The sequence below is a fragment of the Haliaeetus leucocephalus genome, unplaced genomic scaffold, assembly GCF_000737465.1.
Source record: "Haliaeetus leucocephalus isolate CR32 unplaced genomic scaffold, Haliaeetus_leucocephalus-4.0 Scaffold668, whole genome shotgun sequence".
Classification (NCBI taxonomy): Eukaryota; Metazoa; Chordata; class Aves; order Accipitriformes; family Accipitridae; genus Haliaeetus; species Haliaeetus leucocephalus.
In genome coordinates, this window is record NW_010973104.1 from 4,926,112 (window position 1) to 4,942,488 (window position 16,377).

Sequence of the window (16,377 nt, forward strand, 5' to 3'; positions counted from 1 at the left end):
AAGCATTCTGATAGGGAAGCATTTCATGGCCACAAATGTTCCAGAAAGGTGTAAAACCTGTAATTAAACACTGCCAATTATCACTTTACCAAGAATGTAGCAATCTTTATGATCTTCTCTATTTGATTGCAGAAGATAGTCCTAGGTCTAAACTAAAAAAAGCTATAAGGAAGAAGAATCCAGTAACACAATTGCTTGTTAAAACAATTATGTGGACAGACCCTCCAGTAATTCCAGAAAGTGACTCTATGAATCCTCTCCCACTTCCTTAAGGGAACATCTGGTTTAAGAAAACTGCACTCAGAGAAAAGAACTGGGCAGACAAAAAGTAGGAGAGCAATGCCTGATTTTGTTTGTGGTCACAGAAAACAGAAGGAGATAAAAGGGTCTGATGAGAAAAAAAGAAAGTCAAAATTAGGAAAAATAAATTACAAAGTTCGGAAAATAAAATGGTCCACATCTGGAGGTTGCTGTTTAGTGAGATGCAATAGTAAATAAGAAAAGGAGTTCAGCCTAAGCACAATGAGATAAAAGCTAAGAAATAGCAACAGGATTCCAGTGAAACTAGCAGGAAGGAAGGTATGCATACACAACTGGACTGATGTAATCGTTACGGCCAACTTATAAGAATTGGTACAAATCAGAAGCAAGATAAAATTCTGTACCCTCAGTTTAGGCTGCTCCTCCTTCTTCCTCTCAGTAAATGTAAAATATAATTAACATTGCCATATGTAGAAGCAATAAATACATAAGAACCAGCCATAACCTATATTTAATTACAAGGGAGATACTAGCAATGAAATGTACAGTAGGTCCTTGTTTAAATTGAAAAATAAAAAAAGAAAAAGACTGTTTTATTGCACTTAAGAATTAAGGAGCTCCTTGGCTTATCGAGGACTACAAAAACAATCACTGCTATAGGCCTGCTTTGCATATTCGGTCTATTAATTTACATAGCCCTAGTAAGCCTCACGTTGCAATGCAACTGCTAAATTACACCACTCTTGGGTAATGGGTATAAAAAGATGCAACAGCATGCAAAGTGTATTCAAACAGACAATTAAAAATATCAATTCTGTTGACAGCTAAAATGAAGAAACTGTGCAGAGGTTTAAAGCTGCTGCATGAAGGACATACCATTTACGAGTGATTGAATTAACTAGAATCATGCATCGACAGTCTGCCTTTGTCGAACATTACATATTAGGCCAATTTAGTGTCTGCTTATTAAAATAATTTAATTCCGAAGATTGTTTCCAGGCATTTCTAAGTCTCCTGCTGCTCTTCCCTCCTCCTCATACTAATGATGTTGTCTTAATTATTGTGCTAGTTTCATACCAGTGCAATTTGCTGGGTCACCACAGAGCAGTCCTGTCAACTTTGGCTTAACCAACTCATCCTTTAGGTATTTGGGAGAACAAGCACAAATCAGCAGGAGATCTGGCCAGACACACTACAGTCTCAAAGTTGCAAAGCAGCCAAAGAATACAAAAAAGGTTATTTTTATTCAACTTAACACTAACTTGTTAATATTGCTTTTCTTTACATAGATCTTCAACTTCGTATGCTTATTAAATCTATTAATCTATTATACTTCCTATATCCTAAGAATTTCTACTTTTAACCATCTAGGAATGATGTGTTCGTCAACTTTAAAGTAAGAATTTCAAGGAAAACTAAATTGCCTAAAGAAATCAGAAGTTTGAAATCTGTCTTCCAAACTGAATAATGATCTCACATCTCTGTGAATAGCACTACTACTTATTATCTAAATTTCTTCTGAAAATACAACTCGGACTAAGTAACTTACCAAAACACTTAGATTAAAAATGTTATCCTACGGGTTTATTTTAGCACCCTGAATGACTTAAGTTTAAGAGAGTCATTTCAATAGATTCCGGCAACTAATTCTGACATTTCATTTTGAAAAGTTAGCGCTATTTTAAAACAAGTGTGCACAGATTATACCTTCATCCAAACATGCATAACAGTGAAAATACATCACATGTAGTAGTAATATCTGGAGGGAACTGAGAACAGAAATGTGTGCATTTAATGAGTAATATTGCTTTGCATTTCTTGGTTTCACCAAACTGTCACTATATATCACATTGTAGGATCTAGATATCATACATAGATGCCAAGCACTACTGTCTCATGCTGCGTACCTAGGAGAACTCCTAGGTTCAGCAGCAAGCAACAAAGAAACTAGTAATATGTATCACAAGTAAATTGCTGGTGTGTTTGGAAGTTATGAAAATGGCAGCACTTAATATCTTTTTTGAGCCTTCAAAATCATTGACCACTGGATAAGGTACTACCTTAGTTTGACAGTCTTGAAGTCCCAAAGCCACAGAACTGAGCGAACAAGTTGTAAGACTTGCTCACTAAAGTATTTGAATGAACTAACACCAGGACTCTAAAACAGTTAAATCTCCTTCAGCTTAATGCTTTGAATATGCAGTACCAGACTGGATTTTATAACGTGAGACCTGGTCATTGGAAATATTACCAAATATCCCAGTTGTACAACACACAACTGTAACAATTTGCTACCACTGATGATCACAAGCTTCTTCCAGCCTCCTCTGAATTTCATGTGAAGACTTGGACTTGCACCTGCTCTGAATGAACTTCTAAGATATAAACTTCTAAATCTGAGTTGTAGAGATGAATTAATAGCGAAAAGTTGATAGGCAAGCCCTGATTTCCAAGATTATAGGAAAGACTATAAAAAAAAACTCAAAGTAAATTTTCTTCTTAAAAAAAGTGGATGATTCTAAGTTTTCACAATATTAATTTTGTCCTAAATGATTATATATAGTATTTTGCCATCTCTAATACATGGAACAGAGTAAAGCCGCTAGAGATAGAGGATTAATACAGGGGAACCCAGACAGAATCATGGCAATATTTCAAATCCTATGTACAAAAAAAAAAAAGCTTTCTGATAAATGGCAGGAGTGGTATGAATACATAAGCAATTCTGATTTTTGCACAATAGTAATATATGAAAATAACATACGTTTCAGAACTGGTTGGTCCTCTGTGAATTCAAATGGCTGTTCAATATAAAAAACCTTTTGCTGGAATCCAGGGACACATTCTAAATCTTCCGCACATGCGAGCAGCAGAACCTGAGGAAAAAAGGGAAATGGACTTTTAACATCCACTCATTCATCCATCATGTTGGCTTCTAGGAATGATACTGGGTTTAGGGTCAGCGCTCATAAAACAAAACATTGGGATCCATGCTCATAAAACAAAAATATCCATCACATCACGCTTCTCCTTCAAATCTTGCTAAACAATTTTTTATGTAAGGTTTTTGCTTTTATGTATGTGGGCTAGCATAGAAGTTACAAAATAGTAGCTTTCAGGGTTAAGTTCAGTTCAGATTGTCAATAAAGGATATTATTGGTCTTCATGAAAACATAGGATGTAATGTTGCTCCTAAAAATCACAGGTGAATACAGCTAGGCTTAAATACATGCTTAAATTAAGCACTTTTAAGGTGATTTAAATAATTGATAAATTAGGGTCTGCAAACCTAGTTTCACAAAGTTGATCACCAAGTTACAGAAGGAATTCTTTATTCAAGGGCGAAGTGTCACATCACAGATGTTTCCTTTATAAAAGAACTTCTTTGCAAACAAATGCAAACTGTTGCCTTCTCCCCTGCCCCCCTCAAGCCACAGTTTGTCCGTTTTCCCTGTAACCAAAAGCTTATTTACACCAGGGGAAGACTGAAAATGAAATGTGTGCATCATAGTGGAGGTGGATCTGAAGGTTAAAGTTGAATACAGTTTATGTCACCAAAGTTCCCTGTCACCACAGGAACACCTTAGCAAAGGAGGAAGCTTAAAAGCAAAATAAAATTGACTTGAAATAGGTACAATGCTAATCTCAGTCTCTGAATGTTTGTGTTCTATCCCTGAATAGAGACAACAGCCTGAAAGGCTATTTTTCTTGGCAGCTTTTAAATGAGAGCATGGGGGTAAGAATGTCCAAGAAAGAGGCAGCAAGAAAAAAAAAAGGCTAAAAAGTTTAAAAGCTTAAAGAGCGGTTAAAGTGAGACAACAGGAGGCAAGTTCAAGAGTAGGAAAAGCCAAATCTGTATTTTTCAACCTATATACATGTAACCACATTTTCAAAAGTATCTTCTGCTTCAGAACCTCCAAAGGTGTTTTTCAAAACCTGGTTTTCAGCTAGTGTACAGAGTACTCTTATCTCAAAGTTACTATGGCCAATCTGCTGTTTGTTGGACTGCCAAAGAAAAAAAAAAATCAAATAGACAGGGCACACATAGTGACCAAGAAGATGGTCAAACACAGTGGTTCTGAATGACCAATGCTGTAAAAGTTAAGTGGTCCTGCAAAAATGGGTCTATTTACTCAAGGCATCCTCAACACATGGTTACAATTTTACAAATAAAGCTCTTAGCTGTAAAGTGAAGACAATTTCTGCCCTATACCACACAGGTGAACACCAAGGGCTCCTTTCTCCTTCACCAGCTCAGGTAACAAACTGCACTCTTACTTCTCCAACCCAACAGCACGATCTCACATCTCTCAGTTCTACCTCCACCACATTATCACCTAGGTATGCCAATCCTGATCCTAGAGAGATGTCCTGCAAAATTTTAACATCCGCATGTTTCCCTCTCAACCACCACTTACAGGCCATTCGCTAAATCAGTGCAATACATTATCTGCTCTCTTCCTTCATGCACTTCACACTCACTATAAATTTTATGTGATCCCATTTATAAAAACCAAAGGCAGCAATATCCCACCTGGTCTGCACTAGTTCTTATTGAAGCCAACTGCTGGATCATTTGTTTCATGTCACTGACATTTGCTATAAAAGCTTGGCTAGAAGTGCCAGCAGGCTGTGAGAAACAGCTAGAGTATTTCATGACAATTAAGGTGGTGGTAGTCAAATGCAGCAGATGGACACCTTTGCCTTCCATTCTGACCTGCTCGATGGTTAACCCTTCAAAAGGACAAACAAGAGAGAAAGGCTTCAAGTAATACGCCAAGCAAGGCGCAATACACTTGACTACTCTTCACTTCTATATATTGACATAACTGCTGCCTTTCTTACAAAAGCTTAAAAACACAGTGCCTAATCCCTCATTCGATTATTGATATATTGATTTTATTGGAGATTCTGGACTCTATAGGGGTTGAGAATTGGACATGTTCCCTTCAGTCTTCTAGTATGAGACATCTGCAAACATGAACCGACATACCCAGAGCCTGCCCTCAAAACTGTGCATAAAACTTGATTACCGATTATAAACGGAGCCTTACATGCATTTAAATGGTCACATGCACAGAAAGACACACATGCATTTTCTGCACACATTTTCAGTGTGCACAGGTGCATTTTTAAAGTACCTGTTTTTCTGACTCATGGTGTTACTGAATTAATATGCATAAAAATGCAATCACAGCAGAAGGAAAATTCTTCTGATCTCAACATGCAACAACTGAAGCAAGGTTATATAACAAGTCTACACCTGAAAAATAGCCCAAGCAATATATGCTGTAAATTTAACTACAAACAAGTCTTTCCCTTAAAGGATTAACACAGCAAGTAAGAGGTAAATCATGTTCTGCTATCCCAGCTGCTGGCATCTTAAAGTTGAAGCTCTTGTCTTAGAGCTATAAATAAAAAGCCTGCTTTGAACATCATCTATGTCAGTACTTAAAGAAGGGAATATGTCTACTTTATCAGATTTGCGACAGTGTAAGTTGACTTTGAAATCTGGGCAATCTAAATAGGTCACGAGTTAACTTCTGTAAGCCTGGTACAGAAGGCTCACATAATACAGATGTAGCAAATAGAAAATGACCTTTACTCCCTTTGAAATAATTACAAGACTCAGGCTTGGCCTTGCTGTGAAATGGAACATTTTATTCTACTTGTGCAATTCCAGGCACTTTCTTCTTCTCAACATGTCAGACAAGATGTTAAATTTGTCACCACACCAAGAGTTTTTAATTAATTGTCTTCTAAAAGCACAATTATTCTTTTAATTTATTTTTCTCGTGAAGAAACTTCTTTTGTTGAACTAAATGTCTATCTCATTAAAATAATTTTTGTTGAGGTTCTTCACTTTGGGGAAAAAAAGTCTTTAAACACACCTTGAAAAAGTAAGCCAAGCAGATATATATTGAAGGCAAAGAGAATATTGTTCAAAGCAAAATACACTCTGAATTTCAGCACCAGGTAGATAGCATATTTTTAGATATAATAACAGGGCTTACGGGCTGATAGCTGTTTAAAGAAAGACTTCAGGTAAATACACTGAAAAGAAAGTTTAATTGTCACGTATGTAGAATTCAGAATATATAAATATTGTTAACACATCTAGTCAAGTCAGTACTGGGCAATTAGTACAAAAGGATCTTTCAGCCACTACTAAGAAAAAAGCCACATTCCTGAAAGACTATGACAATTATGCAGCAAACATCATTTGCTCATGAAAATCTAAAGGGATAGAAGTCTGAAAAGCAAGCCAGGGAGTCGTGACTACTCAGACCTACAGATCCTGTGTTCACTGACAAGCAGAATCAAACTCTTTCATAACCTACTGCTTTTCAGAAATGCATAGAGTGAAGACTCATTTTTAATATCCTGACAATTTGTCTTTCTGAATTTATTACCAGTCACTATAAGGAAATGTCACTAGCTCAGATAACTCCTGTGCTAGTTTGGTCACTGGGCTAGAACTACTGATGAGGTATCGAGCCTATGAAACACCTTTTTTTTGTTGTTGTTAATAAAACAGCGCACACATGCTGGTGACCTTGACCAACCCCAACATTTGCACTGAGAGCTACTCACATAGAACACGGAATGGAAAGCAAAAGAGGATGGCAATTTTATACCATACTGCCGAGGAAATTAATAAAGCCCCTGATGTTAAAGTACCTTTGGGTATTACCACATCTCAAAAACCAGAGTTCTTCTACCATCTCTGCTGGTGACTGAAAGTTAGTCTCTGAAATGACCTTCCAAAGAATTTCAAAATCTTTACATACTTTTAAACTCACCCAATTTCAGCACATGAAGCAACTCCATTCAGGTTTGATTGGCCACATCCTCACTCTGGAAATGAGTTTTCTCACCTTTTACTGTAAACACTCTCATATCTTCATTAGCCCTACCTGTATGAGATCAACTATCACAAAAATGCAAGCTTCAGAATATTAATTGCATTTCACACACATTCTTATGGTGTGAAAGTCATCCTTGTGCAAAGCTTTATTTAATTAGAGATGAAAATGGTGCAGACACCTGTGAAAACCATCTGCCCAGACATGAATTTTGCACACAATAAATGCTAACAAATCTCATTTCAGAGGGCAATGTTCTGTAGGACCACATTCTGCCTTTGACTTCAGGAGAGCAATTTGAAACACAAACAAACCAACATAACCCCCCCCAGAAGAAGAGCTAAAACATAAATCACACTCATTTTTAGTAATAATCTCAAAAGTTCAAAAATTATGAGTCACTGAGAAACAAGGGGTTTGGTTGGGGTTTTTTGTTTGTTTGGAGATTGGGGTGGGGCGTGGGGCTTGGAAGTATGGTTTGGGGGTTTCTTTCTTATTTGACTCATTTATTTGGAAGTCAGTACTGAAAATTTATGCTTCCGAGCTTCTGGAAACATGAGAACTAGAAATTTGCTTTTTGCATATGAAAACTTCAGATTTTCATATAAAATACGGTGATCCTAAAAGCTGAGAACCAAGAGGAAAAAAAGTAATCAGAATAATGAGAACTGCCAACACTGAATTAAATTGCACATGACAAAATATTTTTATCATGCAGATCAAGATCTTTGAATCTTAAAACCCTTTCTATCTTCAGGTGCTGCAACACTAGACCCACAAAAATGGGTAGGGAGGAAGCCATCAGAGAAGAAAAACAAGTAATAAGCAGTACACAGTTACAACAATTTGCAGAGAGATGATGAAATCTTGCCTTCACTGAAGTCAGTAAGAACTATTCATTGATTTTAGGTTTTTCCTCAAGATTTAAATGAGTTATTTAAATGAAATTAACAGAGGGATACTTAAGCAGAATAAAGACAGCACTGCTTTAAGTAAGGTTCTGCTTCTGCATTATGCAGACTCCAATTAGAGTGTCAGCAAATTCTAAGCCAATTTTGTCATCAAATCACATACAGACTGGACACGAAGTTCTCCTTGTCTTCTGTATTTTTTTTTAACATCAATTGGAACAGAAAAAACCTCAAAAGCCTGAATAAATTATCCTCTGATTGGCATAATTAACAAGGGTATTTTAACATTGCATAAAGGTATGTTGAATTATTTATCTCTGAAAGTGACTAAAATTAAATAAAACACACAGTTCTTTTGTATTAATTTCATTTCTAGAGCACTATAATTTGGGGAATTTTTTATTCAATATTTTCATTTTGGAGGGAAAGTTTTCACTATTTTAGGCTTTAATGTCTCTTCTTTTTTATCAGGAAAGAGCTTCAGAAAAAGAGTATTTACAATCTCTACAGCTCTACCTCTAAATCTGATAGTGAATTCCAGTCATTTTTGTAAGAAATGCTATTAAGATTTGGCACTAAGATTCTTCAAGGATGACAAATATTCTTTTAAAAGGGCCTACATATCCATTTACTACATAGCTCTGTCCTAAAAGTGAAAGTCACACTTGGAGTACTGAAGAGTGGGCTATGAAAATGCAAATTAGAATGACTTTATTGGCTCAAATGAATTCAGTTCTCCTGTCACTAAGCGGTGTGACTGCAGTAGGCATCCATTAACTGGAAACAAAATATGACAAACTCTTTTGTGGGACTATCTAGCACAGGAGCTTTCTTTTTATGAGCACTTTCCTTGTGAATGTATGTTTATTATAAGAATTTTATCACATATTCAGTAAAAAGTGTGCATCTTCCATGACACTGGGAATGTCAAGTTATTCAAGAAGCAGTTTGCCAGCACTAGTGTCTGAACAGACAGCTACTTTCCTTCTGAAATTCAGGATGTTTGGAAGAGGCACTATCAGTTTGTTAAGATATGACCCCAAGGTCAGTTCGAGCCCAAAGCGACTTTAGAGTCCACACTGCTTAGGGTGAAGAAGGATAATACGAGAAGCGTACTAGAAAGCATGGGAGCACTTCCACAGCACACCCATTTGAAGCCAGAGTTGTGATGATTCTTCTCACCCCAGGCACTGACCTGCCTGGAAACCAGTCACTTCTGCTCTTCCTCCAGTCACATCAGCTCCCTGAATGAAGTCACAGGGTAGCTCTGCAAAAACCAGTACTCACAGAATAGCGTAGCTATTAAAACATGGTCAGATGCAGGACCATCACAGTCTGCATCAGTCTGATTAAGCTGCCGTGAAACTGAACCCTAAAATTAAGGGTTCTTTAATAAACTCTTACTAACACATATCTTCCATGCATCAGAACTTGAGCTAGCTTAGCGTTCCCTTGACTTGGGAACCCAAAAAGCCTTATATAGGCCTCAAAGGAACCACCTCTGGTGTCACAAGCAGGCAAAACATACAGTCTCCTGGCCTGATCACTTGATCCTGATCATAAATAATTCTTCCTGCATTCCACAATTCTGGACCCTTATTCTGATGGTCATTTCATAGCTTTCAGAATAAATTTGTTCATGGTCAATTTACAGCCATTTATTCTTGTACAAGTCTTGTCTCATAACTTAATTAACCTTTCTCCTCTCTAAGTCTTCAATTTATTAGGCTAGACAAACCAAGCTCTTTCAATCTCCTTCTGTAAGGATATATTCCTTTGATCATCTCGGTAACCTTTCATTGTGCCTGCTTAAGTTTGCACATGTGCAAAATACACAAAGAATTCCAGATAAGCATTCTCCAGGGCCTGGTAAGTGATATTAATATTTCCTTAAGCCCAAAATCTGTTGCCTAATGCTTCCTAAATTCCACTTTTTTTTTTTTTTAAAGTCTTGTCATACTGATGGATCACAATCATTCTAAAATTAACTAACGCACAAAGAGCTGAAAAATTTGACATCAATGGAGATACTGCCTCCATTTAGCTTCAACAATGTTAAGCAGCTTTTGCAAACAGAGTCAGGATTAATCTTTATCAAATACAAACACAGATGCAAACCCTCGTGCATTGCTAAATCTATGCCCTTTCTGACCAGATGGGAACCCACTCTGCTCACAAGTGGCAGACATCTTACAGCACAGAGCCCAAGCTTAACCTTTCCACTCAATAGAGCTTATTAGCTGACACTCAGGATTTGCCAATAGATAGCAGCTTCCAGGCTCAAGATGGCTTGTACCCATATGGCTCAGAGTGCAGGATCTGAACATTGTTCAGATTTTTGTAATCCAGACAATAACAATCCTCTTGGTTCATTAATCATAGAATGGTGTGGGTTGGAAGAGACCTTAAAGATGACCTTGTTCCAACCCCCATGGGCAGGGACACCTTCCACTAGACCAGGTTGCTCAAAGCCCCATCCAACCTGGCCTTGAACACCTCCAGTGATGGGGCAGCCACAGCCTCTCTGGGCAAACTGTGCCAGTGCCTCACCACCCTCACAGTGAAAAACTTCTTCCTTATATCTAATCTACATCTACCCTCTTTCAGTTTAAAATCATTACCCGTCATCCTATCGCTACACTCCCTAATAAAGAGTCTCTCCCCATCTTTCCTGGAGGCCCCCTTTAAGTACTGGAAGGCCACCATAAGGTCTCCCTTCTCTTCTCCAGGCTGAACAACCCCAACTCTCTCAGCCTGTCTTCCTAGTAGACGTGCTCCAGCCCTCTCATCATCTTCATGGCCCTCCTCTGGACTCGCTCCAACAGGTCCACATCCTTCTTATTTTGGGGGCCCCAGAACTGAACACAGTACTGCAGGTGGGGTCTCACCAGAGCAAAGGGGGAGAATCACCTCCCTCGACCTGCTGGTCACAGCAGTATTTTAATGATTAATAACAGAGGCCAAAGTGTGTTACTTGTGCTCAAAGTAAGTAATATTTTAAACCACTCAACTATTTAACAAGTAAATACCTACCTGTCATGATTAATAACACTATTTAACAAACGAGATACATCAGACAAAAGGACCGGTTGGGCTCCAAGGTTGTTTGGGGTTTTGTGTTTATTTTTAGGCATTATGAAAAAAAAGTAATCATATTTTGCTGAAACTCATACACCACTAGAATGAGATTACAACTGGTTAGCCTATTTAGAGAAGCTGTATAATAAATTCATTTTACAGGGCACAGAATAATGCAAATGAGCCATTCAATAGCACTCCTGTACTAGTGAAAGAGGCATAAAGAAGAAACATTGAAAAACAGAGTTCTGATCTGGTTATGCTGCAAGCTATGGAGTTACCAAAAGCTAAACTGCATTACAACAACAACCTGTTCAAAGAACTGCTTATACCAAACATTTTGGTTATTTATCACCTAATGAAATAAACAGGTTGATCCTATTTTCCAGCAGTAGTGACTTCATGAAACACTTAGATAAATAAAAATATGGATCTCTGGTTTTCTAAAAAAAGGAAATAAATTAAGAATTGTTTAAACTTATTTATTACCCTTCACATGCAGTTGCATGGGGCAAAGCCGTTATTCCACACAGGAAAACACTGATGTGACAAAAGCCATTAGAGAAAAAATTAAAATCATATTTCTCACAGCAGATAGTGGGCTTTGGATAGGATGCCTGGAAACTATAAGGAATATGATACATTTTTAATTTCCCAACAGCGTGATCATTATCAAAAAAAGTACAACCTTCCACCTATAGTTTTCTTGATATTCCACAAAGTTATAGTATAAAGCAATTATTACTGCACCACAAAACTGAACTTAGTATAACACTGAACATCTGCCTTTTGCACTGGCAAGCTAAAATCAAAAATGAGCTTACTGAAAACAATCTTTCAAATAGCATAGGTTTGAGTATTAAACACTTACACAGTGCTATCACCTTGAAATGTTACAAAAACAGGAACCAGCCCCCAGAACTCAAATGTATAAGGACAAGTGAAAATGTCCGTTTCTCAACTTCAAGAAAACATTTGTTGAACATTTTTCTGACCTTCTCCTAAACAGTCACGAATGCAAGATTTTTAAAAAATGAATACAAGTAAATCCCTCAATTCCAGCAAGGGTATTAGAGGGGAAAAAAAAAAAGCCTAACATCCAAAGACTCATAATAAAAATTGAGAAATCGCTGCAAGGCAAGAAAGCCCAATGCAAACCTGTCTACCAATTTTGACATGCTTTTATTTGACTTTAACTGTGTATTGGCTTTGTGTGGTGGGATTTTGGTAGCAAAGGAGGTGGCTATAGGGGTGGCTCCCATGAGAAGCTGCTAGAAGCTTCTGCAGCTCCAATTCAGACCTGCCTCTGGCCAAGGCTGAGCCCATCAGCAACAGTAATAGTGCCTCTGCAATAACATATTTAAGAAGGGAAAAAACCTGCAGCGGAGAGGGGAGTGGAATGTGAGAGAAATCCCTATGCAGACCCCAAGGTCAGAGAAGGAGGAGGAGGCACGCTGAAGGAAGGGATGCTCCTACAGCCCATGGTGAGACGGCAGGCTGTCCCCCTGGAGCCCGTGGAGGTCCACAGTGGAGCAGATCTCCACCTGCAGCCCGGGGAGGACCCCACGCCGGAGCAGTTGGATGCCCCCGAAGATGGCTGTGACTCCATGGGAAAGCCCATGCTGGAGCGGTCTGTGCCTGAAGGACTGCAGCCCGTGGAAGGGACCCACACTGGAGCAGTTCACAGAGGACCGTCTCCCGTGGGAGGGACCCCATGCTGGAGCAGGGGAAGAGTGTGAGGAGTCCTGCCCCTGAGGAGGAAGGAGCAGCAGAGACAAGGTGTGATGAACTGATCATAACCCCCATTCCCCATCGCCCTGCACTGCTGGGGGGGAGGAGGGAGAGAAATCCAGTAGTGGAGGTGTGCCCAGGGTGGGGGAAGATGTTTTAAGATTTGGTTTTTACTTCTTATTATCCTGTTTTGATTGGTAACAAGTTAAATTGATTAGGGTTTTTCTTCCCCCAAGTCAAGTCTGTTTTGCCCATGACCATAACTGGCAAGTGATCCCTCCCTGTCCTTGTCTCAACCCACGAGCTTCTCATTATATTTTCTCCTGCCTATCACACAGGGGCAGAGGAGTGAGCAAGTGGCCTCATGGTGCTTTGTTGCCAGCTGGGCTTAAACCACGACAAACAGGAAGAGGATAATATGTTCTTTAGAACAAGCTATAGATTAATTTTTTGTGCAAAGTTATCTGCACATCACATGTTTTTGTTTTGTTTTTTTTCAAAAGAAAAAATTTACAAATTGTACTGAGCAATAGTAGTATGATGGTGTTAAAATAAATAGTTCTGAAGACTGGCTTTCTATTGATTGCTGTTTAAAAAACCAAGCTCACAAGTGGATTCTTTTAGTAAGAACAAGGCCTGTTAATCGCATCAATCTTTCTTTCAGTGGGTAATGTCAACTTCCCATTTTCATGAAACTGCTACGAACTTGACACTTACAGCTCAGCCTACCAACTATAACTGAAACTACCCAGTGGATTCAAGTGTTACAAGAGGGAATCATGAAAAACATGGTTAAGCAGTAAGAGAATAAGGCTTATACAATCTCAGAAAACCAGACCAAAAAACTATGGAAGTGATACATGGTGGCATACAGTACTACTTCTGCTTGTCCTATTTAGTAGTTCCTGGAAATAGAGGTATAAACCAGTTTTCATTCCAGTTGGTAAAGTTTAGGGTCATAAATAATTTTAGGATGTAAAACAAGTCTAAGAAATCTCTTTTTAACTAAGATGACAGAATATTGTTACATCATGCACATAATATGCCTATAGGAGAGAGAACTGAGCTTAGAAATCAGCAAAGTATCAAACAAAATACAAACCAGAAACTGTTCACCTATATGCTGACTTTTGCACACAGGATAGAGAAGAGCCTTAAAACATAGTGTAGTGAATAAATAGATAGTCCACAAAAAAAAAAAAAAAGGAGGTAATTTAAGCCTTTATTAAATACATGTATAACTCAGTTGTTTTAACAGGGACTGTTTGATAGATACAGAGCATTTACGGTATAATTTAACATTATTTCAGCCTAGAATTCAATTTCAAAACTGATTATTAAAATTATTTACACACTTCTATATTTCCTTGTTCAATGCTGGTTTTCAAGTGATTTTACTTTCTCTTACTAAAGAGCATTAACTGTACCTTATTAGTTGCAGGTTAGGTACCATACATATTTTTAATTCATTTAACTAATACGACCCAAGTTGTTGTATCACTGCTCATATTACCAGTCAAGAGCTTGTGCATTTATTTCCAATAGGCAGTAATTTTCAAGCTCCTAGAGTGATCCAAAAAAAAAAAAAAAAAAAAAAAAAAAAAAAAAAAAAAAAAAAAAAAGAGACAGGTCTTTTTGGCAGTGCCAGCTGCTACTTGAGGAGTATTTTTAATGAGTTGCAAGAACACAGTCAAAAATTTAAAAGAACTTGTACTAACTCTTGAGTTTAGAGAAAGCATGCCCCAGGGGAAAGGCAGCAAATAGTTGAACACTTTTGAGCACATCACAATAAAGCAAAATCTCTAAAGCTTACAGACTCCCTTGTGTTAACAGTGACATTACATCAGGAATGACCTTTCCAAAGAAATAAAACCCATTAATGCTAGGAACATGATAACTACTAAAGATCAACACTTAGTAGCCAAAGTGTATGTATGTGGCGGGGGCATGGGGGGCAGAATCAGTCTGGTAAATTAATTAGAACACAAATAATATGAAACCAAGACCTTGGTCTATAACCCTTTCTCTTATAATTGCTTGCCATTTAAAAGCTGAATGAAATCTTTTACATAAAAGATACAGCTATTGACCCCACACGTATTAGTCAAAGAAAATCCTGCTATGTTGAGAATGAGATCTCATGAGTACTAGAAAATGCCTTAGTTACACCCTATTGAATACCTATTTCTTACTTCCTTACAGTAGAACTTTCTTTCAACCATCAAGGAATGATACTGCTGGGAAATATTGCAAGTTAATCATTAAATATTTCAGGGCTTTTTTCCAGTTGTTTGTAGAAACAATCACCAGAGTTATCTGTATCTATGAGAACATAATGATTTTATTTTTTTTTTTACATGACAGGACAGCTGTCAGCCCTGAGGCATAAAGACATACGTATGGTTGTACCCCACAAACTCCATGATGAAACCTCTACAAAAAAACCCAAACATTTGTTTTTGAAATCCATAGTTTAAATCAGGATAGGTTTCTGTGGTGGTTAGGAAACTCAATGCGTTATTGCAGCCTCCCCATTTAACACTGTGAACAGCACTTTCAGTATATTTATTAGTTCTATAATTACCTGTATTTACCAAGTCTATCCTCTGATCCACATGAGATTCAACAGGCAACAGACACAAGCAATAAACATATGAAAAATTGTGAAAAATGTGAATCTCTGCCTTGGATCTTGCAACCTGTATCTGCATCTAAACATTAATATTACCACTATAGTTGAAAGAGGTCAGAGGCACATCTTTGTTTAAAATTCCTGGACAGAAAGCATGTAAGGACATACTTTTGCATCCGTCTAGACTGACCAGGTAAAAAGGTCTAACATAATTCAGATTTGGGGGATCTGAAGAAGTCTATTTTTTTATCCAAGAGACAGGCTAGAAGAATTCTAGCATTTAAGCTGTTTTCTTTATGATGTTATATTTTATTTTTGTCTGAGCTGACAGCTCAGCAAAAGTGCTGAGAATGCGTACACCGGGATACATGCATTTGATCGCGGAATGTCCTACCATTACTATTTGTAAGAAGGTTTTATTTTTTTTGGAAGTTTATATAATCAGATTTTTTTGTTAATTTTGACAAAAGTAAAGCTGCCTGAATTGTACGTAAAAAATCAGAAATTTTAGAGAAAAAAAATCAAGTATCCAATAATTTAAAGGCCCTTTTCCTTGTACACAGCAATTTAAATTTACTGGGGCCCTTTTTTTTTTTTTTTTTTTTTTTTTTTTTTAAGCGCTTCAGCCTGGAAGTGATCGGGGTTCTGTGCTTGCACAGTATAAAGCAATTTGAAATTATTCAACTGCTTCAATTTTTTATACGTACTTTTATTTGAAAATGATTGGGGTTCTAATCATGCTCAACATTGAACAACTTTAAATTATTTCAATGCCTTTTTTTAATCAATGCTTCATGTTTGGGACTGAATTCTAGGAGGTTATAGTACATTATCAGGCAGTTTAAATTATACAAGAATTTTACACTTCACAAAATCTTTCATCTCCTAAATAAGAAAC

General features: G+C 37.5%; 1 protein-coding gene across 1 annotated transcript in view; it reads right to left on the bottom strand.

Moving 5' to 3' along the window:
* The window catches only part of CDH13 (cadherin 13), a 518,553-nt gene that overhangs the window by 416,778 nt on the left and 85,398 nt on the right, over positions 1 to 16,377 (bottom strand). The window contains exon 2 of the mRNA XM_010579656.1: positions 3,026 to 3,137. Coding sequence (XP_010577958.1) covers positions 3,026 to 3,137 — 112 coding nt within the window. The remainder of the gene's footprint in view (positions 1 to 3,025; positions 3,138 to 16,377) is intronic.